Genomic DNA, 27,496 nt, shown 5'->3' with positions numbered 1-27,496 from the left:
CTACTACTACTACTACTACTACTACTACTACTACTACTACTACTACTACTATCACTACCACCACCAGCACCAGCACCTATTATGTGTGAGGCACTGGGCCAGTCCCTGGAAATACAAAGATGTATATGACCTAAGCTTTGCTGTCAAGGAGATTATTCTCATGGGTATGGGAGAAGGATAAGTACACCCCTACCTGTGCTATAAGGCAGGGTGATGTTAATGAAAAGAAGAAATCCAAGTAAGATATTGTAAAAAAAAAAATTGAGAAAGAAGAGACCACTTTCCCTGGAGTTGGTTAGGGAAAACTTCAAGAAGGTAGTGGTATGTGAATTGGACTTTGAAGGATGGGAGAGACTTCAGTAGAAATGGTAAGGGAATCCATTCCAGGCATAGGCGATAACATAAGCAAAAGCACAGAAGCCAGAGAGGGCATGGATGAAGATGAGGGCTGGACAGTTGTCTGGATGAGCTGGAACATCGAATAAGAAGTAAGTCTGAACAGGTAGGTTGGTAGGTTGGAGGGCCAACAACAGCAGCAGCAGCAATTGATGGAGGGCCTTGAATGCCCAAATCAGGAGTTTATACAGAAGAGAGTGGAGAGTCATTGAAGGTTTTTGAGTAGAGAAGTAGCAGGATCGTAGTAGTGCTTTTAGAATGACTCAGGTAGCAGTGTGGAAGCTGGATGGGAGAGGAGATAGACTGGAAGTATGGAGGCCAGGTAGGAAGCTACGATAGTAATGTAGGTAAGAAGAAAGAGGGGGCTTAATAGGTAGGTGTGAGGGGGTGTGGTCCAATTGAGACCGTGGAGGTAGAAACAATAAGACTTGACGACTAAGTAGATATACAGGCTGAGGGAGAGAGCAACATCAAAGATGGCTCCAAGGTCATGAGTCTCTGAGATTCGGGAAGATGGTGTTGCCATTTACAAAAATAGAGGAAGTCGCAGGAGAACAGCAAACTTAAGGGGGGGAAATGATGAGTTCCGTTTTAGACATGTTGAGTTTGAGGATCTAGTAGTATATCCAGGTGGAAATACCCTGTAGGCTCTTGGAAATATGGATGTGGACTTCTGGGAAGAGGGAGAGATTGGGAGTAGAGAGATACATAAATAAGTCATCTATGTAGAAGCAATAATTGAAAGCATGGTTGTGATGAGATCACAGAGGAGAGAGTATAGATAGAATAGAGAAGAGGACCAAGGACAGAGCCTTGGACAACATTCATATTTAAAAGGCAGAGGAGATCAAGATAGAGCAAGAATGGTCAGAGAAGTAGGAGGAGAGTACACATCATGACATAAAAATAGCTCACATATTATAGCGTTTAGAGGTTTGCAAAGCATTTTCCTCAGTACCTCCCTGTGAGGTAGAGCAAGTATCATTATACCCATCTTACAGAAAAGCAAATTGAAGCTTGGAAACATGAAGTGATTTGGCCAGGATCAAATAGGTAGTCAGTGGTAAAGCCAAGATTTGAACCCCAGGTCTCTCTTGAATCCAAGTCCAGTGCTCTTTTGACTCCACCCCACTGCCTCTCTAAAGAGGAGAGAGGGTAAAAGGGATCATTATGCTATGGAGAGGTTAAGGAAAATGAAGACAAGGAAAAATAGAATCCTTGAATGTGGTCAGAGGAAAGAAAGTCTTTAGCGACCTTGAGGCAATTGTTTCTTTAGAGAGGTGAGGACAGAAGCCAGACTGCAAGGGTTTGAGAAGTAGGTGGGTGCTGAGAGAGTTCAGAATAAGAGAAGATTCTCCTTTGATTATCACCAATTTATCTTTTCTTTGTCTTGTTCATACAAACTTATTTGAATATTATCTCCCTCATTAGACTGTAAGCTTTTTTGTTTTGCTTTGTGTCTCCAGAGCTTAGCACAGCATCTGGCACAAAGTAGTAGGTCCATAATAAATGTTCACTGACTTTTCTGAACATTTTATGTCTTTAGAAAACCTCGTTCCCCAATGATCTTGGATAAGAGAATGACCTGGATAAATAGGAAATTTTCTCTCCCCTCCCTATTTTACTACATTTTGCCTCTTCAGTAAAGTCCTTTAGTTTGCTTGAATAAGCAGAGAAAATAGCTGTTGAAGGGGTTTGCTTTTCCATTATGTAAAACTGAATAATGTGAACATTAGAAGAATTTTTTCTTAAAGTTATAGAAATTTACTGTGCAAATGCTTGATAATATGAATTCTTTCATGTGAGTTTGGCTTAGGGGCAGTGCTTCCTCTATTTTATTATCTAAAACTATCTATGCGATTAAAAAATGCAATGCCAAAAAAATTAACTCAGAACAAAAAACTGTATTGTGCTTTGAAACAACACAGTTCAGTGGGAAAAAAAATTGGAGGTAGAGTTCAGGGATCTGAGTTCAAAACCTGACTTTGTCACTTATTAAATCTGTGACCAGGAGCAAGGTAATATGTGTCATCTGAATCTCAATTTCATCATCTGCATAACCGTGAGCAGATCACTTTTCCTCAGTTTTAGTTTCCTTATCTGTAAAATGGAGTTTATATTTACACCACCTGCCTTCCTCTAGTGGCTATAAGACAGTGCTTTGTAAACCCAAAAGTGCTCTATGAACATGAATTTTCAATAGGCAGTCAGTCAAAAATATTTGCATAAATTGTACTCAGATTTTGTTACATGTTCTTTATGAACTTTGGATAGACTGTTTATGTCATGGACCATGCTTGTGGTTTGGTCACTCTGGTACCATTGTAGGTACACCACCCTTATAACTCAGGGAGCATTCATTGAATAGCATTAGTGATGGTCAAGCAGACCTGAGCTTATCCCATCCTCAGCTTAGTGACTTTGGGACCTTCTTTTCTCAGCAGCTCAGTTCAATCACAGGCTGTTTTCTAGAAATCCTCCTGGCATCTCTACATTGATGGTATGATGTGTTATTTTTATTCAACTGTGCCACTCTAATATCCTTCAGTTCATGCTGGAAACAGACAGTTGACTTTATTTAGAAAGGCTATCGTAACTGACCATATCCTACCTCTGCTGTATCCTATCCTAGTACTCTGCTCCTGCTGGTGGTTTTCTCTATGTTCTACCTTATTCTGTGTTCTATGTTCTAGAACCTATATTCTAACCGTGCTTCCTTAGCAGCTTTTCTAAACTCCAGTGACTTGGTGGTTTCCGTATTTTTTTTTCCTGCTTATATAAATGTATGACACATGAAACCATAGAGATTTAGGATTAAAGGGGACCTTATTGATTGCTTCATGCAATGCTGAACTCTGTATTCAATTTAAATTTACAAAAATTTATTAAACGCCTCCTAGGTACAACTGGATGGCACATTTGATAGAGCCCTGGAAATGGAGTCAGGAAGACCTAAGTCCAAATCTGACCCAAGACATTTCTGAGCTTTGTGACCCGGGGCGAGTCACTTTGTCTCTGCCTGCCTCAGTTTCATCTTCTATTTAAAAAAATGGGGATAATGATAGCACCAACCTCCCAGGGTTGTTGTCAGGATTAAGTGAGATGGTATAAAGGGCTTTGCAAACCTTGATGTGCTATGTGTGTGCTAGCTCTTGTCATTATTGTTGGTACAATCATTGCCATTACTATTAATGGGATGGGAACCAGGACTAAATATGAGCATCAGCTGAAGGCACTGAGTTGAGGTTTGCTGCTCTTGTCGTTTTGCTCTGGAGAATACTCAGTGTTAACAAGATAGGTTCAAATATCTGAACAACAGTTGTGTGGAAGTGGGATCAGACTTGTTTGCCATGGCCCCAGAGGGCAGATACAGCAGCAAAGAGAGAGAATTGCTAAGACAGATCCAGGCTCCGTGTCATAAACAACTTTGTAACAAAGAAAGCTGTCCCAGAGTTGTAATGGCCACTTCCAAAGCTGGGTGGCTGCTTGTCAGAATGGTGCAGAGGAGATGCCTGCTCAGGTTGGAAGGCACTAGGTGTCTTCTGAGCTCCCTTCCACCTCAGGGACTCTCTGAGTCTGCGGTCCCCCTTTCCCCTCTTTCAGATACCAGTTTGTGCCTTGGCCGAGTCACACGGCTAGAACTAAGAGTCCATTGTGCCCGCTCCCAGGAAACTTGTCTTGTCAACGCTACTCCACAAACCTCCTCCCTCTCCAATAGCCTTTCTCTACATTTTCACAGTGAGGAAAGTCTTTTATGTAATCCTGTCATACTCTCTATGGCTAACATACTTCGGGGGCTTTTGTCCTTGGTATGTTTTTGCAACATAATTTCATGCAGTAAGTGTTGCTGCAGGAAAGTAAGTGAGTGTTCAGAAACATTTCAAGTGATTCTTCAGATTTTCAGGCAGTGCAAATCATAAAAAGGTTTGGTTTGCTTGTCTATACTATTTTTAATACATAGGCGCACGTGTGCACGCACACGCATGCACACACAGATCATTGTTGAAAGGAAGAACAGGTTTTGAAAGGAAATCATGGCAACAAGAAATCGTACTGACTCATTAAAGAGTTATCTTAAGGAAAGCCAATTTAATTTTTAATTTTTAAAAGAATTACTAAATTGGAATTTATTTGAGGGCTGGTGAGAGGAAGGGGGACTTGGCTCAGGAGTTAGAGGTCTTGGGTTCAAACTCTGCTTGTAAAACATTCCTTTTGTGACCTTGAGCAAATCACTTACCTTTCTACAGCCTCCGTTTCCTCATCTATCAAATGAGGAGGTTTGTACTAGACAGCCTTGGATGTCCCTTCCAGCTGTCAACTTATGATCTTCTATTGTTTTTCCTTGTCGTCATGCAGCACAATCCGTACTACCATTGGGAAATAATCATATGATTTCTGAGTTAATCTAAATCACTTCTTTATTTAATCCAGGCAATTCTATCCACTCTGGGGATCTTAATAAAATGGAGAAACCTGACAAGATTAATCTGAGCAAAGAACTTGGATCCTTTAAGCTCTTTGGCAAAGAGTGTGCTGCTAAAGCTCAAATGCTAATACTAATCTTCTTATGATATTAAAATTTATTCAAAACCAATATTTACATGCAAGTAACAATTTGAGAATAGATTAACAGATTAAATGGGATTTTGCCGTGTTACTTCAATGGGCATGGTGAATTTGGTGATCTGTTGTTTACCAGAGTTCTTTATACCTTTAAAATTAAACCAAAAAAATAAAAAATGTATTTTTTAGATTGTGAAAATAAAATGCTAAAATTTAAGATCTGTTTGGGTCTTTTACTGAGAGTTGAAGGGATTGGGGCTGCAAAAGTAATAGATGAAACTTAATTATACTTTTGATTCTATTCTGTCCATCATACTTAGTAGGCCTTAGAAATCTGTGGGCTAGGCCCCTGCCCATCCCTGTAACCCTTATAGCATTTGGACTTTTGAAGCCAATGTCCCATCGGTGTCTCAAAATCAGCATGTCTAAAACAGAAGTCAGTATCTTCACCCCCAAACCTATGCTCTTCTAAACTTTTCTGTCATCGTCAAGGCCAGCATTATCCCCCCAGTCATCCAGGCTCACAACCTTGGGTTCATCATTGACTCTTCATGTGGTCAAATCTTGTTGTTTCTATGTTCACATCTCTTGTATAGGTCCCCTTCTCTCTGGGCACACAGCCACAACCCTAACTTGAGCCCTCTTCGCTTCTTGCCTGGCCTATTTTCGTAACCTTATCTTCCAACCTTTAATCTCAAGTCGCTCCAATCCATTCTCAGCTCAGCGGCCAAGATAACATTGAAAGTTCATCACATCCAGCACTCTCCTGCTAGTCCTACTGCAAATATTTTAGGTGTGTATCACCACATCTAATTAAAGAGAAATTAAGAAATTAAGTGATGTGCTCAGTGAGACAGCAGATTCAGGATTTGAATCCGGCTCTTAAATCTAGAGCTCTTTTTGCTAAGTCATGTTGCCTCTACTTAGCCTAATGAGTGCTTGCACTTGTGATGTAACTTCCTCCAGAAACAATCTTTTTCTGGTGACATCCTAAGGCAATAGCTTATTTTTGTTCCTTGAGAGAAGTTGTGACTGACAGGCCTTTTTAGATTGGGTGCTGACCAAAGAATCAAACCCTGTTCATACCAAGTAGTGTTTGCAGTGAGATTATGCTATAAGGTATTTTTCATTTATCCCTCACCAATCCCACATTCCCCTGCCCCAAAGTTTTCATTTCTAATGTAATTTGGCATGATGATGCTTTTTCTCTGCACCAATTACACTGTTCCAGTACCCAAGCAGACCTCAGGAGCTCTGGCTCAGACCTCAAAGTTCTTCCTGGCTTAAAGGCTAAAGGTACCTCCCCATGAGGCCACCTTTTGAAGTACGAGATAAACACCATATTTTGTTAGAAACAATGGGTAAAGATAAACCCATCCAGCTGGCTTTTGAATTCCATGTGTTTATTTTCAGATTTATAGAAGTGTATCCAACACTCGGTTCTCTGCGTGCACACAGAGACAAAAAAAAAAAAAATGAGAACTGCATTGTTTCCATAGGGCACACAACTCCCCCTGCAAGAACCCAGGCAACTGGAGGCAAAGACTGACTAGAAAGATAAGAAACAGGCTCTGAAGGTTATGGGAATTTGGATCCGTTAGACAATGAACAAGGTCATGGTGAAAAAACACCTCCCAGTTTTCAGTCCGCCTTCCAAATTTGCTGTTTGGACATGCAGAAGTGCCTCAGTTAATCCCTTCAATGTCAAAAGCATAAAGGAGCAGAATTAGTTCTTTGAATATCCAGAGCCAAAGTACACTAGACAGAGATCTGTTATGGTAAACAGAGCTAAATCAATTAAATTGTCTTTGGCAATAAACTCATTCAAACTCATTAACTAGGAAGTAGGTCATTGCCGTATTGCAGTAACCCATCTTAAGTATAATTCTGCGCATTCTGGAGAAAAAAAATTCTCCTTAGAACACATAGAGTAATGTCGCCTTTTCCTGCTCTAATGTTATGTGATTAATTGGCAGTTCGTAGGATCCCAAGATTTAGAGAAAGACTTAAGAGATGGAAGGCCTTACTCCAACCCTCCCACCCCCACCCCCTAGGTTTTACAGAAACAAAAACAGAGAAGTTAAGTGATTTACCTCTGGTCACATTAGCTAGATAATTAGGGTAGAATTTGGGGTTTGTTCTACTCTTCTAAAGACCTGCTTATTGTCTCATTTAGTGTTTTATATTCAACTTTTTTTCATTCTTTTTTGTAGCCTTGGATGTCATCTCTGAGTAGAAACATTTGTAAACTTAATGTCTCATTTTGTGTCTTTCATATTTCGTATAAATTTATGAACTTAATATCTTGGGAAGATAGTTTCCCTTTTTTTTGGTAAACTCCAAGATTTTACTCCTATGATTATGGGTCTCTTAAATACTCCAATAAAAAATAACTATGTGAGGCAGTTGGTTCTGGGTGGGGTCAGATCCACATCTAGTCCAAGGCATTTCCAGTCAGTCATTTCCAGTTTGAAGAGATAGAACTGGAACTAGGGTCATCTTAGCCATGAGGATCTGTAAGTTGGATCAGGGGAATCTCATGTGGTCTAGACTTAGCCCTGACTTCTGAGGATGATCCCATGACCTGCCTCTCAAGACTTTTGGGCTGGGGATGACTGGAGCTTGTGTGTATGCCTTGAGGCTATTATAGGATAGAACCCAATGATGCTGAATAGCATAACCCAGTGATGCTGAGTAGCAGAAAATGAGAACATTTCCTCAGCTTCTTTCAGTATAGCACCTCCAAAATTTCTTTCTATCTCCACTGCTAAAATCCTTGGGACAAAGAGGTTGAGATAAGTAAGAACTGGTACTTCTAAGATTAATATTTTTTCAATATTAATTTTTAATTAATTAATTAAAATATTTTTCAATATTTTCAATATTTGGAGGTGAATTATAGATTCAGGCAATTAAGTGATGTATAATGGATAGGGTGCCTTATTTAGGAAGAATTGATTTCTAATCCTGCCTTTGATGTGTATGAGCTATGTGACCCTGAGCGAGTCTTTAAACCTCTGTTAGTCTTAGTTTCCTCATCTATAAAATGGGGATAATAATAGTGCCCATCTCACAGGATTATATGTGAGGATCAAATGTAAAGCATGCATAGTGTCTGGCACATAATAGGTGCTGTATGAATGCTAGCTATTATTAGCAGTGGAATTTTCAGGCCACATGCTTTTTGTTAGGTCCACATTTTGATCATTTATTACCAATTACCACTTCCTGAGAGAGGTGAGAAATTAAGAAAATGAAATTAGAAAAATTCAAATTAATTGGTTGATTGTCATTTTCAACTGACAACCATTTATTTAATTCCTGTTGTGTGCCAGTACCAGGCACTTGGGATATTGAAACAAAAATAACAATCCCTGCCCTCTGGGAACTTGCATTCTGTCTGGACAAACAACATATACGTATGTGGGTGTGGGTGTATACCTGTACACACTCACACACATATATATGTGTGTGTATACACACATACATACAAAATAAAAAGTGGTTTGGGAGGAAGGAAGGTGTTAGCAGTTGGAAGGGCATCAGGATATACTTCCTATAGGAGGTTAGATTTGAATGGGGCTGGGAAGGAAATGAGAGATTATAAATTTAATTTAAATGCCACCTTGTGCCAGCACCTGCATCTAGTTACCTAACTATATCTCACCATGGAAGCGCTTCTCTTGATTATGTGGTAGTGATGAGGGGCACCTTTTATCTGATTGTTAGGACTCTCCAGTGTGTTAACAGTTAGTGGCTGTTTATCTGATGGCACTTTGAAACAGTTTACGTAAAGTACTCTCACGCTTGTAACTACAGTTCAGCATTTGGAATAGAAACTTGTAATATTCACATGTAATATTAATGTTTTAGATATGTTTTTAGGTATCTTTTGATTTTGTTATTTAATTCTCCCTCTTACACTGGAATTCCAGCTGACCAACATTTCTAAGTTGCAAGAAATAAGAATTTGTTAAATACATGTGCTTCAAAAGAAAGAATCTATTTTACTATGGAACAAGAACATTTTCTTCTCAGGGAGTCATTTTCCATGAATGAATAATGTCACCAAAATGTAATATTTGACAGGAAATATAATAGTTTCTCACTCAGTTTTCAAACTGTTACCTCTTCTGTGAAAAATTAGAAGAAAGGCCTTCATGAAATCCACTTTTAAAAAGTCTGCAAAACCTTGAAATGTGAGAGATGTAGCAGTGTAGGATAATTTATATAATGTCAACAAAATGTAATATTTGACAGTAAATACAATAGTTTCTTAAGCACTTTTAAAAAACTGCAAAACTTGGAAATGCACGAGATGTAACAGTGTATAAGAGATTTACAGAATGCTTCCTATTAACATAAGGAGCCTTTCCGTGTGGGGACTCAGTTTGATAAAAACACATGTAAATCACCTGGTGTCTCTCCCAGGTGATCCAATTCTTATTTCAGGCAGGAAGAATGCAGCTGGTCTCTGATGTCAGTTTTACTTCTGTGCTTATTTGTCTGTGTCCTGGGACCTTTGTGTTCCTGCTAGAAAAATAATGGGATGTTTCCAGAGAGTCCCAGTGATTTTTTTCAACACTTTTAGTACAAAACAATTTAGTGTGGAGGCTGATTACTTCTAAAATGGCATTCTATATTTATTTTCTTTAAGGGAATATATTGTTATCTTTAGGGTTTTGTTTGTTTAGTGTTAGTTAAAACTGTGTTTGAATCTGTGAGTCAAATGAGTAAGTCTTTTGTGACATCAGTAAAAGGCCACATTTAGTTTCTTTTTGAGGCCATCAGTTGCCCAAATTTGTGCCTCTCTCTGATAATTTTATTTCTATATTTCTAACTGTCTAGTTCAAAACCCTTTACAAGTAGTCTTAAAACCTCATCGAGCTAGACTTGGAAGGGGCCTCAGAAGCTCCCAAGCTCATTTTCCAGATGATGAAACCGAAGCCCAGGAGGGTCTTGGTTAAGAGTCACACAAGTAATAAATGTCACATTGTTATGGGTAGCAGATTCTCCATCAGGAAAAACTGAATTATCATAAGCTACTTTACCAGAGACTTGAAAGTGAAAATCTATTCGTTTTTAACTCAGCTAAGTGATTCAGTGCGCTGGACTTGGAGTCAGGAAGACCTGAATTCAAATTCAGCCTTAGACATTTGCTAGCTCCGTGACCCTGAGCAAGTGATTTACCCTCTCTGTGCCTCAGTTTCCCCATCTGTTACCTCCCGTGGCTGCTTCGAGGTTAAGATGAAATAACATATGTAAAGTGCTAGGCAATCCTTAAGGAAGTATATAAATTCTAGCTACTAGGATTGGTTACTTTCAGTGAAATGTATTATTTGCCCAATGTTATCTATTCATGGTGATCAAGAATTGATGTGTGTGTATGTGTATGTATACGCGTACGTGTACACACGGCACTGTATATGTATGCAGACATATAAATGTCTGTGTGTCTATGTGTATATATATGCATGTAGATATATATCCTTTATTGTCCATATCTTTTAAAATAACCATGTTCTCCAAGTTTTGAAAGTAGTTGAGAGCACAGAATTACACATGGAGCAGTTGTGAGTGGATGAAAAGCTTTATATTTCTTTTTAAAATAAGTGTTTCATTTGGTGGTAATTATCCTGTTGGTTCACCCTATTTCACATCAACAAACAAGAAAACATTGTGCATACAAACTCAAACTTTAAAGACTTAGTCCTGGAGTCTGACCTCAAATCCTGACTCTGCTGCTTAACACTTATGTCCTCATCTGGGAAATGAGAGAGTTGGGCCCTTTGACGTCTAAGGTCCTTTTAACACTACATCTAGGATTCTACTCCGTTTCTTCCTCTATAAAAGGACTTCACAAAGCCCTTTGTGACAATGTACCCAGGAAGTTGATAAATGTTTGAATATTTTTGATCTCTCATACATAATTTGCATATGCAATTTGAAAGCAAATTTGTTATGGTTTAGAGTAACCATATTTCACTGTATGTTCCTATTTCAACGCTTGTGACGATTTGTGTTAATGACCTTTAGAGATAAAATTGTAAACATGTCCCACATATAGCAGGATTACTGGCCTCATTTATGAGAAGGTAATTCTGTTTGCCTTTACCAATTAGCTAGAGGGCAGCTAAGTGATGTAGTGGATAGATTGCTGGGCCTAGAGTCAGAAAGACTCATCTTCCTGAGTTCAGATCTGGCCTCAGATACTTACTAGCTGTGTGACCCTGTCACCTAAGCATGTCACTTAACCCTGTTTGCCTCAGTTTCTATAAAACGTAAAATGAGCTAGAGAAGGAAATGACAAACCACTCCAGTATTTTTGCCAAGAAAACCTCAAATGAGGTCTTGAAGAGTCAGATGTGACTGAAAAACAACAACCAATTATCTGTTGTTCCTATCCTACTTATAAACTAAGTTGTCAAAATGTAAAAGTTAGACTCAGATATTGCATAGAAACTTTAGAGACACAATTAGAGAGGGGATCAAATATACTCTGTTCCCTGTGATGTTTCTTTTCCTCTTTAAATCTGAAAAAGGTATAGTGTGAAAATCAAATGGAATCTCTCTCTCTCTCTCTCTCTCTCTCTCTCTCTCTCTCTCTCCCTCTCTCCCTCTCTCCCTCCCTCCCTCCCTTACCAGTTTTATGTTTCCATTACAAAAGCACCCCCTCCACAAAAAGAGCCCTATGGAGTCCTTCTCAGAGGAAGTTCCCCTAATGCATTTAGGAGCTGCAGGAGCCATTTACTTGGCTCAGAAGCATCTCAAACTCAGTTAAATTACATAAAGGGAACATAAAGCATATGACAGGTAACCTGGAGCCCATCATCATCAATTAGTTCAGTATCATCCATATTCATTATTGTCGGGGGTTGCTCCAGCCAAATTATTCATGGTGATGCAGATGGATTGTTGAAGCAGTGGAAAGCACCAACTGGGTGACCCTGGGCAAGTCACTTAACCTCTTGTAGCCTCAGTTTCCTCCTTTGTAAAATGAGGGTTTTGAAGATCCCTCCCAGCCCTAACTCTACAATTACTTCTAGTGAGTGGATGTCAGGAAGCATAACAAGGGTTAGCATCCAGGCTAGGAAAGAACAGGTAACATTCATAAATTAAGGTTATTTTTACTCTAATTATTGAGACTCGTTCTGTGTGAAAAGTCGAATATTTTGCCTTCATTAAAGCTATTAGTAGCTAAGTAACTAGCCTTTCATTCACTCAACACATTTGTATAGCAACATCTATAGTCACGATTAACAAATTCCTCTTCAAAGGAGACATATAAACAGAGTTGTACCTCATAGATGAGGCAGCTAGGTGGCTCAATGGATAGAGTGTTCAGTCTGGAGTCAGGAAGACCAAGTTCAGATTCAGCCTCAGACGCTTACTAGCTGTGTGACCCAGGGCAAGTCACTCAATCTCTGTTTGCCTTAATCCACTGGAAAAGAAAATGACAAACCACTCTAGTATCTTTGCCAAGAAAACCCTCTGGATGGTATGGTCCACAGGGTCCTCATGAAGATTCAGATACAACTGAACAACAACAACTTTATGCATCTGCTTTTTTATTTTTCACTGTTCAGCCACCAAGTGGTGAAGTCTTAGTATGTACCCAACCCTAATATGCTGGGTTTGAGGCCTTTCCCCACTTCCTCCTATCCCCCTCCATTTTACTTTCCTTTTTTAAAAAAGCAGCAATCCCGTAGAAACGATATTTTTCTTTACTGATTCCAAAAACTGAACAAGAATTTTGGGAATTGTGTCCTCAGTACCTCCATCAGAGATACTTGTAATATTTTCAAGGAAAAGCATTCTATTTAGCATTTCCATTTTAGGTGGGGCAGGAGAGGCTAGTATAATATCTAGGTTTTTGTTTTTGTTTTGTTTTCTTTACAATTTAGGTAAATTGTTGATTATGTAACAACTAGCTAACTAAATCATTAGCTACTTTCTTTTAGCCATCTCCTTCTGAGGTTACATACGTTGGCATGTGTACCCTCTGTACCAATGGAAGAAGGAAAAAAGAATATGGAAGATTGTTGGACAGGTGAACACACTGTGACTACACACTTTCTTAGGTAGGAAATACAAGAGGGCTTCTAGCACCTCTCTCACTAGCAGGTTTGCTTTTGATCCAGTCACACGGGAAGATAGGAATGGAGCCACAATAAGGGGTTAAATAAGCTTACTTTATTCTAGTCTGGTCTTCTCAAAGGGAGTTTGCTGATAATGGGAGCACCAACTCCTACAGCATTCCCCAACAACCCTTCTTTCAGAGGCCGGCGTGAAGAGGGGGGGCAATAACCTGTCTGTCTCGATGGGGTCAATTGAGACAGGCATAACTTGTGCACTCCCCTAAATCCCCTTAAGCCTCAATGGGGGCTAGTTGAGGCAAACACACAGATTCTCCCTCCCAAGTCTTGATGGAGGCTGATCAAGGCATGCACAGCATTCCAGCTTGTGCATTCACCCTAAGGGGGTCCTCAGTCACTGACCAGTGCCCACTCGTTTTATAGGGCAACAGATGAGGAAGGCATATTGCCTGCAATAGCCTCACAATGTTTACATTACTTCATCCCTACATCCACTGCAACCAAGCAGGAGAAACTGTTTTCAACCATGATCATGAGAACTTACATCTGACACTTGGAAACTAGAGATTGTTATGTCTATGGATCCTGGGAAAGAAGACTCTAAGAAGGAAAAACAAAAATCCACTTTATACACACTAAAATTCACCTTACTTACAAAGATTATGCCCCAAATGTCACCATCAGTAGGGCTGTACCTGTCGTACCATCTTCCTTATGTTTCTGACATACAGCAGTGATTTGCTAGATGAGGAAGTTCCACTCCAAAAAAGGTACACACTTAGATGCTGCAATGAGATCTTATAAAGGAAGGAATTTGTTTTTGCATGTTATAAATTTGAGTTCTAAAGTTAAAGATTCACCATGTTGCCACCAAGGAAGGATGTGGGTGATTTGCTTGACAGTAACTCAAGACTGTATACAACTTTAGATTTCAGTGATGCTCCTGTCTTTAGTGTAGGGACCTCAAACAGCTCAACACTTAGCAAACAAAAAGGGAAATACAAGTTTTAACTCATCTGTGTCTTCACCTTAAAATTCACAATGAAAAATTACCTCTTGAAATTAAAACATTTTGTAATGTTGATATTGGTCTGCTATCAATAACATGGTTTCTTTCTCTACTTTGACTGAGAACAATCTTCCCGGTCAGTAAGCTGAGCTCTCAGGTATGAAGCCTCAAGCTGCAGTTAGCTTCTAGCCGTTTTTAGTTCAACTCATGAAAGATGGAAAATAAATCAAAATGGAATGATATTGTGGCATGTTCATCTTTATGGTCTCCAGACATGCTATTTTTCTAATCGGAGCAGGCCGATTCTCTTACTATATATAGTTCAAGCTTATTTCTGTCATTAGGTTGTTGCATGTATACATACACTGTGGGAGGGAGGTTATTAGGTAAAATGATATTTGTTACTTTACAACAGACTGTGTGTAAACATCCTATTTAGGTTACTCAATTTGGAATTTTAAACTGGTTTGCAGGTCTCTTAAATTTGTGTGTTTCTTGTGTTTTTTTGTTGTTGTTTTTATTTTTTTCAAAGAGATTTCCCAAAGTTGCAGATGGCTGGCTCACCTCCAAATAACTCTTCAAGGTACTCTATGCTGGTGATATCTCCCGCTACTGAGCTGCTCGGGAGCATGGAATTGACTTACTGGGGAGGGCTGTATCAGTTAAGTGACCTTTTTTAGTACATTGCATGGGTTTGCAAAGCTTCCATTTTTTTCTACCCTAAAGGGTATTAAAAATGTTATGTTAATTTAAAAAATAAGTTATATTGTAAACCCACACAATATAATAAACCATTAACTCTTACTAAATTCTTTCTCACATTTCAGCCCTATAGCTCTGCTAGGTGTCTTGGTACCTAATTGAATTTAAAAAATTATTAATCATGTTTAAAGCAATTTCCATAGCCTGAATTCTTTCTGCCATTTTTATTATTTATTTTGGATAACAACTTTAGATAGGTTAGTATCCCAGTTTTTGGAGGTGCTTGACAGTAATTTGTGTCTGTACGTTAAAGAAATTGATATTCAGAGAAGTCAGTTCAATTTCCCAAGATAAATCAGAGCAAATCAATAACCTGTAGTCAGTGATGTGTTTAGCTATTCTTGAACTCATGGGGAGATCATATTCATTGGTCACCTCAGTCTACAGACTATGGATCAGCGATGTCACAACCTGTATAGTCTTAGCCAAGATGTAAAGTACTAACAGCGCTCTAAGGGGATCTAATCTACAACAAAACCCATGCTTAAAATACCTTCACATGACCCTTCCATTGACAACCTGTCAGCCTGTAAGCATTTATTGAATATATATCTGTATATCATGCTGAATACCATGTTAACCACTGTGGTGGGAGATGCCACCGCCTCACCGTCCCACAGAGGGTTGTGTCTGCTATCAAAGAGCTTTATATTATAATTAAATTTAATTCGACACACATTGATTAAGTGCTTATTATGTGTAAGGTGAGAGGTAGAGTGGCCAAGAGGGATGGTCTTAGAGTAAGAGAGACCTGAGTTCTGGTCCTTCCTTTGACATGTATTAGCTGAGTGGCCATGAGCAACTCACATAGCCTCTAGTTAGAGACAAGTCGTTGATCTGCCTTGGCGAAGAGAATTCCTGACAAAATGTTCAAGGTCAGTGATGTTATACAGAAACAACAACAACAAAAAAATGAAAAGCATCCCCTGACCACAAAACAGCTTGTATTTTACTGAGGGATACAGAATGCAGAAGAATAAGTAAATACAAGATGATCTGAGGAGAGAGTGCATTTGGGAGTCCTCCCATAGGAGGTGAGCCTTGAAAGAAGCTAAGGATTAGGAGCTGGAGAAGGAAATGGCAAACCACTCCAGTATCTTTGCCAAGAAAACCCCCAGTGGGGTCACAAAGAGTCAGACACGATGGAAAATGACTGAACAACAACAAAGGATTAGAAGAGGCAGAGGTGGGAAGGGAGGGGATGCCAAGATGCCAAGTTTAGGTCATTAAAGACACACAAGAGACAAGCAAAGCAAGCTCATGGAGTCAGATTTAATTAGCTCTCCAATTCCCGGAGAGTCTTTTTAAAGAAAGGTGAAGTTAATGATAAAGTTACTTCACTTTGGCATTTGGAATATCCAGAGAGGGGAAAGTCTTTATAGCTTTACTGGGGGTGAGCATATAGCACTGATCACAAAGTTTGCTAGTTATTCTGCTGAGTGTGTATGTGTGTGAGTGTGAATAACATCATATTAAACCTTTTCAAGTCATTCCTGGTGATATTTCTATTTAATAGGTATTAATAGATTTAATAGATAGTACTTATCTTATTTAGAAGAAAGGACAGACCCAGCAATAGAATCTGTATTCCCTGAATCCTGGTCAGGAGATTGCATATTCAAATACAATCCAATATAGATTAATACTGTCCCTTAACCACTAGATTTCAAATCCTTCACATTCAGGATGGTTAAGGAGTGAGCAGTGGCAGTGGAAGGCACAATTTGTTATCATTAAAAATTGTCTTATTATTTGGCCGTGCTGTATTTTTTTGGAAACCAAAACATTTCTGATATTTTGATACCCTGGGTAAATTTTAAAAATAAATTATCTATTTCAACCGTATTTACTGTCTGCTTTTATACTTTTTTAAAACTTAAATGCAAGTTAGATGTCTGCTTCCAAGTTTGCCTTATACAATATTTAAATCACTTGGAGAAGGCAAGCTGTTTGCTTGGTTTATTGGGTCTTTGGGGGATGTTTAAAATTTAGAAGCACACAAATTTTGTTAAGCCAAATATGGAAGGAATCCTAAATGCTTCTTATCAGTTTTTTCGGGGGGGGGGGATCTATTTTGAATTAAAAGCAGCATGTGCCATTCAGATATTCTTGACAATACAAGGAAAACCATCATATTCAGAAGTGTTGGTATAGCAGAGGAAAGCTACAATCAGGCATGCTTTTCATTCAGACTTTGTAGGTAACAAGTGGCATTTTCTAAATTTTATCTGGTAAAGTTAACAAATTGAACTTTATGCTAGTTTTGCAAACCTATGGACAAAAGCATAAAAATTGAATTGATTTGGCTCGAGTCATTAACTTTTTAAATTTATTAATTCCTGTTAGTTTTATTTCTTTTGTAGTAGCCTCCCAGTATACTGAAGCTTATGGTTTTATGTCTTAATGACCAATATTTATTTAACTAAGGCTATGAATATTAGACTGGTCAGCTGAATGTGACCGAGCAATTTAGGTGATCCAGTTTTTCACAGTCAGCTTTCACAGCCCAGTGAAGAGTGAGGACATAGAAACACTATCCTAACAAGGCACTATGAATCAATTAGAAATAATTTAGGCCTATCAGAGTCTGCTGTGTTTGAATAGATGTGACCTCGGGATAAAAGAAACTCATTTGCCTTTCTTCTCTGAGTATTATTATTTAGATCTTTCTCCCTTAAAGGAATTAACTTCTAGTTGTGATTTTATCTACAAATCTTGGTGAATATAAGCCGTAATCAAGAATAAGAATAAAAATGAAAAAAATTCCCCATTAAAAATGTGAATTTGCTTAATTAAAAGTGATTTAAAATACCAAATTAGCTTTGGTTAAGTTATCTGTAGAGAAATTTAGGAGGGATGGAGTACAGAATCCTACTCTCAAAAAAAAAGATGAGAATGAAGTTGAAAATTGTATTCCCCAAAAGGATTAAAGCTATGATGCAAAGGAATTTCTGCATATGTAACTGCCTCAGGATCTTAAAACCTTACTGGTCTTCAGAATCCATCATCACAATGACCTTGGCCTTTTAAAGGGACAACAGTTTTATTTCCCTAGTGTTGCTCATTTATGTAGAGAAGCTCGCCTTAAATGTTACGTTCTTTGAAACCAAGTATTGTACCCCCACGGAATCTAACTTGTCCAGGACATTTTTTATGTGATAGGAATGTTGTTAAGCCATACTACAAGGGGAAGAAGAGGGATCTGGTTTGAATCAAGCGCAAATGTATACAGTATTAATAAAAATAACAAAAATTATCTAGTGATGGTGTTCTGCAGTTCCTTGGAGGTATAGAGCCACGTCAGAAGACTTTTCCCTACACTTTCGAAATCATTATACTAAAACAGCATTGGCCTGGCCAGACAGAGTAGATAAAGAAACATACTGATCGAAGATATTCAAAGACATTTAGTACTACATAATCGATAGGAATTATGGGAATTTACATGTTCAGTGAATTTATTCTCTAAAGTAGCCTAGAGTTGGGGTGGTAGGAAAAAAAAGCCAATCATTTTTACTTCCTTGTGAAGGTTTGGGACACTATCTTCTTTCCTAAAACAAAACAAAATGAAACACAAAAGCTTGAGAGAGTGCATGAGTTGAAAAAAGAGATCCTCTATCTGCCTAGTCGTTGCTTATCAAAGGGAGGCTCCTTGGAAGAAAGATCCCTGAAGCTTGTTGTTGACAATATCTAAAAGGTTTCAGCAACATCTCCTGTCAGGGATAATTAGAATTTCTCCAAACTTGGAAGTTGTAGTTCTATGACACATTGATTTTATTTTGATGGATTCTTTTTCCCATGAAAAAATTATATTTTAGCAATTATCTTTCTCTAATTAATGGGTTAATTGATTAGTTAATAAATGTTTTTGAAGGGATGATTAGACATTCATTTCTCTGACTTTTACATTTAACCTCCTGCTTAGTGAAGATTATAAATTAAAAGCCAAATATGTTTTTTGCTTGATAGTCAATATATTATACACAAAAGGGATGTCTGTGAATTATTAATGTTCTAAGCAATCAAATACAAACTCTTACTTAATAGTTTAATTTTTTTCTAAAATATATCTCTTGTATTAGATGTTGAAAGGATATTATTTTTAACTATAATTCTAAGGTTTATATACAGTTTGATAAGTGGATGATAACATTTTAAAGATACTTTGTTTTATTCCAGGACCTTGGAAGCCATATTGATATTGTTCTCTCAAACTATTAGTGTGTCTGATTTTCCAGTTCATTATTTGGAAGGAATATACTGCCATTTTTAGGATCAAAGTCTATAAAGCTGTTGAGGTAGGGGAGCAGCTCAGGCTCCATTCTTGGCTCCATTATGGGTTCAATCTTTGACTCAGGTAGATCTGGTCATTTTAGTCTCACTGTGTTTGTTTCATTCCCTAGATTGGAAATGATAGTTTGCAGAATGGCTGTAAGAAATGCCTTATGAAATAATTATTAAACAGCTTGTAAGAAGTCAGATATGCCCTCATGCTTCTATTGGGTTTCCGTGGTCTGTTACAAATGAATTGTTTGTTCATTTGGTGTATGATAGAACTAGTCCTCTGATTTCTCACTGACCATGTCTCTAGCCTTCCAGGAAATTGATCTGCATCATAGATGTGGGCGTCAGACGCGTGTACTCCCCAGGATTTGTTTTTTTTTTTCCACTTGATTCTGCTTCCCCTGACATATCTTCCCCTCTCCTCAGTTGGTTTCTTCTTGGGGATTGAGGAATGCTCTGTGTGGTCCTTCCTCAGATTTCTCCCCCCAGCTCAAAGGTGCTGCCTCTTGAAGGAAGGAGTTGTTTTTTATAGCTATACTTTGCATAAGAAGCTGGGAAGTTAGAAGAGGTGATAGGACAGGATGAGACCAGGAAAAATAGCTGTAAATGGGATCAGATATGATTGACTGCTCAGTGTGTAGGAGGAAAGGCTTATATAGTATTCCTGAAAATTTTCCTGTACTTCCACAGGAATAATGGGACAAAACTTGTTCCAAATCTCTCTCCCTCTATTAGAAACAGAAAGGGTATGTCTTGTTTATGTGCCTACACAAAAAATGAAAATCTGTATTTATAAATTAATACCAAATAATATGAATGATTAGACTATGATTTCTATATGACTACAACATATTAATACAGAAAATAGCTTAATGGACAAAGCCTTCTGAAGTAATTCTATAACAGTAACTTTTTTCTCCCAGAGGAAGAGAAAAATATAATTGACTTGTATCCACACTTGGCCACTTGTAGGGACTGAAACATAAAGTCACTTAAGCATCAAACAAGGTATTTGTAGACACTTGCATGTTTTTAAAAATTTCTTTTGGCTGCTGCAAAAACAAAGGATATTGCTTAATTAAAACATCTTAATACCACTTACTATAGAATCAAGTACTTTGATAAAGGTTCTAGTTTCCATATATATGAAAACCTGTGTTTTTTGTCTTTCTTCAGAATTTAAGTTGACCTGTACAGTTTATGCAAATTTCCCCATATGCAGCATAAGAATTTTTATTTGTCCATGAACAGTAACTAAATTGGCCTGTTGCTATTGCTAAGATGGTTTCCAGATCATTGATTACTGACAGTTAATGCTTGGAGGTTACTGGACAGCAGCCAGCATTTGGGGGGAGTAAAGTAAAGCTTGAGAGGAAAAACTAAAAATATAAGCTGAAGAAGTCTAAAACTTGTAAAAATGAAAGCAAATGGTATTTTTCCCATCGCAGGCCTTTAACCGCCCCACCTGGAACCATAGAAATGAAAGGGGCAGGGATTCAGGTGGCTCTAACACCACAATCTGAAACAAATAACAAATAACGAAACGTATTCATACTAACAATGGTAGTTTCCACGTCACCTTGCCCCATCTCATCCACAGAAGCAGACAAGTAATCAATCGATTCACAAGGAACTACACACAAGTGAATGTGGTGGGCTTGGAGACTTGGATCGTATGCTTGTTGGCTATGTGACATTGGCCAAGTTAACATGGCTTCCTTGTCACTCAGATTTCTTATCTGAAGGGATTAATCTTTGTTCTGCTCACCTAATAGAATTGTTGAGAAGACATCACTTCATAGATCTTAAACAAGTACAGACACATGAGTGGTTATTTTAATTAAGATAGCCCTCTCAAAACTTTCCATCACGTCCCAAAAATTTTAGGTAGGTGAAAACATTCATAGATTTCTGGGTAGGAGAGAAAAGTGTAGATAGAGGGTAATCAGAAGAAAGTAAAGGAACTAGAGGATCCTTATTTCAAAACAATTTACAAAATACTTAGTTCTGAGTTATTTATAGCAGGAAGGTGGCTGGTTTTTAATCTTCATTTAAATCTGGATAAACTAAAGCTGAGAAATTTTGCATGGTTAGAGCATAGCTAGAGCCGTAATGATACCATGTCTCTGTATCAGCAAATAATTTATTAAATAGTCTATTTAAAATCAGAATTTTAGAGCTCAAGTAGATATTGAAAATAATCTAGTCCAATTCCTCATTTGAAATGAGGAAACTGAGGCACGGAAAAGTTAAATGACATGCCTGAAGGTCGCTGGCAAAACCAGGTCTCCTGATCCTCAGTTCAACTGCTCCTCCAGCTCATTTCTCTTCAGCTTATGGAATTTAGGAATTATAGCATTCTGAACTTTCCTATCTAGTTTTTATTTTACCTTTCCTCCCCTCCTCCATATTGTAATTTGTCTTCTGAAGGTCAAGTAACCTGGTTTGGCTATGAAAGCCCTCGTAGCTTCTGGGACTATATCAGAGTGGCCTGCCGAAAGGTTTCACAGAACTGTATCTGCAGCATTGAGAATATGGAAAATGTCAGCTCTTCAAGAGCCAAGGTAAGGAAGAAATGAGTCCAAGCATAAATATATGTATGTGCATAGAGTATATAAGCTACAGTAATATGGAACATATATAACCTGAACGTTTAGCATTTCTGCTTCTAGGGAAGAAACATTTCTCCAGATTGTAATTTGTTTTGGTTTTAGAGTTGCATCAATTGAAGGCAATTAGCACAATACAAAATGGGTTTCTGCTAACGTTTTTTTCCAAGTTTTGATTTTTGTTGTTGCTTGATGATGTTTCACTCTCTGGACTGCCACAATGCTTTGCTTAACAGAATTGCTTTATAAATAGAAAAAAGGTGTGGAGACTGCCACAATGAGGAAAGAAAGAAGCTTAAATCTATTCAGCATTCCACAGAAACTCCATTGTTTTGGTAGAATTCAATTAAATTAACATTAAAGCAAAACTTTCAAATTCATTCTTTGCTTTATGGGAGCTTACTCTGATTAAACCATGTATTAGTGACATATAATAAAGCCAATAAGTAAAAATGTTGTAGTGTCTTCAGAAAAAAAATATTTTTTCCCTAAATCCATTTTGCATTTTGTTTTTCTTGATAAATGTATGTTTGGTAAAAATAAGCTGTGTCCCAATTTAAAGCTATCACATCATTTAATACTTAAATATAGCTGTAGGATTTAATTAAAAATACAATTTTTTATTTTTAATTTGTTCATTAAAAATTAATCACGTGCAATATGCTTTTCTAAGAAGTTGATATTTATGTTTTCAATCTCCTTTTGCAGACTGGGGTTATAAATAAAGCTTAGAGGACTTTAATATTCTATTAGAGACTGTTTCAACCCCACAGTGGTCGTCTGAACAATTAAATATTCTTACTTCAGTACCTTTCAACCATCAGGCCGAGTAATATGTAAGGTCCTGAAGGGCCCAGATTCTCTTTGCGTCCTTAGCATCTAGCACAATGTTTTGCAGATGGTAGGTGCTTAATGAGTGTTTACTAAATTGAATTGCTAGGAGTCATATTTAAACTGACCCAGTCAGAAGACCATCACTATTCTTAGTAATGTGTATGATATCAGATTTTCTTAGTCAATCAATAAATACTTATGAAGCATTTACAGCTATTAGGCATTGGGCTAAGATTCAAAGATTCAAATGAAATGGCCCTGCCCTTGTATCCCTAGCACTTAACACAACACCTGGCACATAATAAGTGTTTAATAGATGCTTGGTGATTTGTTGCCCTCAAGGAGATTATGGCATAGCAGGAGAGATTTATGTAGATAGTACATAAATAAGTATGTTCAAAATACATACATGGCATTTATGGAGGGAGAAACTAGTGTTTGAGGAATCAGGAAAGAGCTCATTTAGGAGAGGGCAGTTGAACTGAGCATTGAAGGACATTAGATATTCTAAAGTGTAGCGATGATGAGAGTACATTCTAGGTATTGGTGAAAGTCTGAGCAAAACCCCAGAGACCGAAGATAAAAATGTCACATGTGAAAAACAGCAAAGGAGGCACAGAGGAGGTCCATGGTGAAAGAGAAACAATTCTCTAAGTATGTAAAGGAGAACAAGATACCAAAGGCACGGGGAAAAAATCTTGGAACTTCTTACCCCAAAAATATAGGCAAGAGAACATCAACGACAACTGAGCCACACTCTTACTTTCTCAACTACATAAAATTTTTATCAAAATAATCTATATACACGTACAAAGATCATTCTCAATGTGAGCATAAGAAAGGAAGAGCTAGGCCCTCATAAGCAATATTCCAAAATAGACTACATCTTTACTATCATGTAGTTGACTGAAATGTGTAGAGAATATAAAGTCCCATTGTGCTTTTTATTTATTGTCTGTTGACTATTAATCAAACAAACAAAAAACCTATTTGGTTTACTATGGCATGTTAACTGAGGATAGCTCAGCACTTAGTTCACTCACCCACCAGCAGGGCAGAAGCGACAGATGTCTGGACTGTGCATCCAAATAATGAGCAAACCCCTATCAGACAATCTCAGAGTTGGAAGAGACCCCCAAACCCAACTTGTTCAACTAATACCTGAACAATATTTCCTTCTACGACATACCTGACAAGTGATTATCTAGCTCTTACTCACAGACCTTCAATGAAGGGAAACCTGCTACCTTCTGAATCACCTATCCCACCTTTGGATAGCTCTAATTCTTAGGAAGTCTTACATCAAGCCCAAATCTACTTCTCAGAAATTTCCACCCATTGTTCCTAATTCTGTCTTCTGGGATCAAGCAGGAAAAAGTCTATTCCTTCTTCTACAAGAAAATCCTTCAAATACTTGCCAACTGTCTTCCCAAGTCCTCTCTTCTCCAGTCTTCATACACCCAGTACTTTCAGTACATTAAATATAGAGAAGCTCCTAATTATAGATAATAGTCTGATCAAGTAGTTACCAAGTGTTTGTTAAGTTCCTACTACATGCCAAGTACTGTGCCAAGTGCTGGGCATAGAAGCACAAATCATGAAGCAATCCCTAGTTACAAGCAGCTTACATTCTAATGAAGGAGACAAGAACGTATAAAAATATACACAACATAAATATCAAGTTATTAAATACAAACATATATGGGTTAAATACATGGTAGTTTGGGAGGGAGGACACTAGCAGTTGAGAGCTGTGTCTTTAAGGAAGAAAGGGACTCAGAGGTAGAGGTGATAAGGCATGGAGGATAGCCAGTAGAGAAACACAGAGACTGAGACGGAGTGTCACATGGGATGAGGTTGGTTCCTTTATATAGCTTTTCTACATCTCTTAAGCACTTACACATCCCCAGTAGAATGGGAGATCAAGGAGGATGAGGACTGAGGGGGAGAAAGGCGTTGTCTTTGATATTAAGGAAGTCATTGCTGCTGTTAAAGGGAACAGTTTCAGTGGAACAGTGAGAGAGGAAGCCAGATGGCAAATGGCTGAGGAATAAGTGGGTAATGAGGACGTGGTGGCAGTGAGTGTAAATTCTTCTTTCATGCAATTTGGTAATGATAAGGCAAGAAATTACGTGATACTTCAAAAGGATGGTAGGCTGAAAGAAGGCTCTTTAGTCCCCTGCTATCGATTTGATAGGAAATCAAGAGAAGATAAAACAGGTCCACTGAGCAGCAGTGGGAACTCAACTCAGTTATAAAGGAAGGACCTATGATTTTATTGATATAGGGAACTCCCCAATGAGGAAACTACTTCTGATAATCCAGGTCAGCAATTCTCTCTTTATATTTTTAAAGAGCATTTTAGACCACTGAGAGGTGGTGACTTGCCTAGGGTTGCACAATTAGTGTGTATGGGAGGTGGCATTTGAACTTGTCCATATGGCATTGAGGCCCATCACTGTCCAACACACCATGCTGCCCACTTGGCATAGGGCATGAAATCATATTACACACCTACTCATCATAGTTTTGCAATTTTCTCCAGTAATGCTTGGCAACAAGGAGGAGATTAGAACTTTAGGAAGTGGGTGTGTACATTGGTGGGGTTTGGAGAAGTACGTTCTTCATAGTTGGGGATTGTCAAAGTAGCTTCAGCCGAGACAGTCTGGTTGAAACGTTACTAGGGAGTCTCATTGTGGGAAAGTTTCTAGCTTTTTTATAGATCGTTGCTCATAGCAAATTAGGTTCAAAAATTAAACAAGAGAAGAAGAATGGGGAAGTTGCAAAGGTCCTTCGATTTCACATCTTGCCCAAGAATTAAGGGCCCAACTTTTTAGTACCAATATTCTGTTCCTGTGCTGTGGCTGCAAGTCTTTGGGGGAAAAAAACCCAGACTAAAAATAAGTAGCAGACAGAAGGCAATGGAGAGGCAATTGTTTGGGGTGAGCAGCCAGCAATATGTAACCAACAAGAAACTTTAAGGAACTCTAGATTAAAAGATGTCTGAGTGAAAAAGAAGCTGTTCCACTGTTATCCTTGAAATGTCAAGAGAAAATGAGGAGGGCCTCTGGAGTATTAAGTCCATGTCTATGGATGACCTTGACTGGTTGGAGGGCATGGGCAAGAGTCACCCGGGATGGGTAGGGTTGAATGGGTTGGAATCTATATGAATGGAGGGAACATCCAAATTGATAATATCCTGGATTCAGTTGAGTATTTTGAGTATCAGTCACTAACGTTCAGATGAAATGTTCTGTTTCTGTGACTTTGCACTAGCAAGATACTCCCTCAGTTTAGGTACCCACATAGTGGTTGTATAAAAGTTTCTGGGGATCCCAGAAGCATTGGACTAATAACCTATGAGATAGATCCATGACAGATAAGTTTGGTCCATTACTGCTGGCATGGTGCCAGAGTAGGACCACAAATTTACTCCTGAACATTCGAGATTATCTAGTTCAATCCCTTCATTTATCTAAAGGTACGATGGAACCCTCTCTTAAACAGTGGTGCCTTGACCTTCACTAAGAAAACACATCTCTTGATATGTCTGTCCTAGTCAAATTCTCTGATCTCCTTGCCTGAGGGTAAATGGCAGAAAAAGTTATGGAGAAGAGTTCTAGGTATATAGCCAATTAATCCTTTTAAGTCTGAAATTGAACTTTGATCCCTCCAACTGCTGGAATAGCCTCCCAGACTTCATAACTCTCGGGCTTCCCTCAACTGCCAAAATAATCTTACACATTCACAGAGCTGATTGAATTATTATTCTGCTCCCTCCCATTACTCCCCCACAAAAAAACTGAGCAACTCCTTATTGCCTACTGAATAAAATATAAACTCTTTTATTGACAGCCAAAGTCCCCCTTTAGTCCATCTCCACCCTACCTTTTTCAGCATTATTTAACTCTCTTCTCCTTGACAGACTGTATCAGACAAACCCAGACTTCATCATTTCTTCTCTGCCCTCCATGTCCCTCTTGCTCAGAATTGACTTAGTCTCCATCTCTACCTCTTGAAATTCTTCTCCAAGGCCCAGATCAGCTGCTATAAATAATCATTCCTTCTCTGAATGTTTAATTCCTCTTAGTTTTACCTCTCCTACAGGTGAATCTTATTCTAATTTATTTTTTAATATTTGAACAAATGTTCATTCTCCTACTGGATTGTCTCCTTTTAAGTTTAGGGATGAAGACCTTCAAAAAAAGAATAAGAAAGCCTTTGTTAGTGATAGTAACATGGTCTGGATGTAGTGGAAGCTTAATAAACTTTTGAATTCTATTGAATTAGTTTCAGACCTGGGTATGGAAGAGAAAATGTGAATGAGTCATAAGGAAGATGATGATGCTGTGATATGAATATTTAGAAATTTAGGATCTGGAAATATTTGAGCAAACTGAGTACTAGTTACTTTGCTAGTTTGGTTTCAAAGTTATGGAATCATAGCATGTTAAAGCTAGAGGTTAGCTAGTATATCCTTAGTTCCCTCATCTGTCAAATGAGGGAGGTGACTAGATGGCCTCTTCTGTCTTTAGATCTGTGACCCTATAATTATATGACTTCTTAATTTTGCAAATGATAAGGTCTAGTTAGGTAAAGTACCTTGTCCAAGGTCACATAGAAAATGTCATTTTGGATTTGTCATTTGTGACTTGGATTTAAACCCAGGTTTTCCAAATCCCAATTACATGTACTTTCAAAACATTATGTTGCCTCTTGTCGACCTAATTAAGTTGCAGAGTCCTTTACTGTGCTCCAGATGATTTTCACCCCTTTGGACTACTTTCTAATAAAAGGGGTTAGATCTTTTTGGTAATAGAAATAAATACTAAGCTCATCAGTAGCTTCCTTATGTCCTGCCCTCCCTAGCCCCTTAACCTCTCCCTTCACACACACACACACACACACACACACACACACACACACACACACACACACACACA

The 27,496-nt window shown here is 38.2% G+C and overlaps 1 protein-coding gene across 3 annotated transcripts in view; it reads left to right on the top strand.

The window, feature by feature from the left end:
* The window catches only part of RUNDC3B (RUN domain containing 3B), a 123,558-nt gene that overhangs the window by 35,677 nt on the left and 60,385 nt on the right, over positions 1 to 27,496 (top strand). For 2 of the 3 annotated variants that reach the window (XM_027847934.1, XM_027847933.1), the window contains exon 3: positions 21,541 to 21,674. In XM_027847934.1, the coding sequence (XP_027703735.1) occupies positions 21,541 to 21,674 (134 nt within the window). Of the gene's footprint in view, positions 1 to 14,596; positions 14,648 to 21,540; positions 21,675 to 27,496 lie in introns of all 3 variants that reach the window. The other variant, XM_027847932.1, reaches the window with a different exon arrangement.

Source organism: Vombatus ursinus, unplaced genomic scaffold, assembly GCF_900497805.2.
Source record: "Vombatus ursinus unplaced genomic scaffold, bare-nosed wombat genome assembly UNPS02005459.1, whole genome shotgun sequence".
In the NCBI taxonomy this organism is placed as follows: domain Eukaryota; kingdom Metazoa; phylum Chordata; class Mammalia; order Diprotodontia; family Vombatidae; genus Vombatus; species Vombatus ursinus.
Note: the sequence above shows the minus strand (reverse complement) of the source record. Positions and strands in the feature narration are given on the sequence as shown.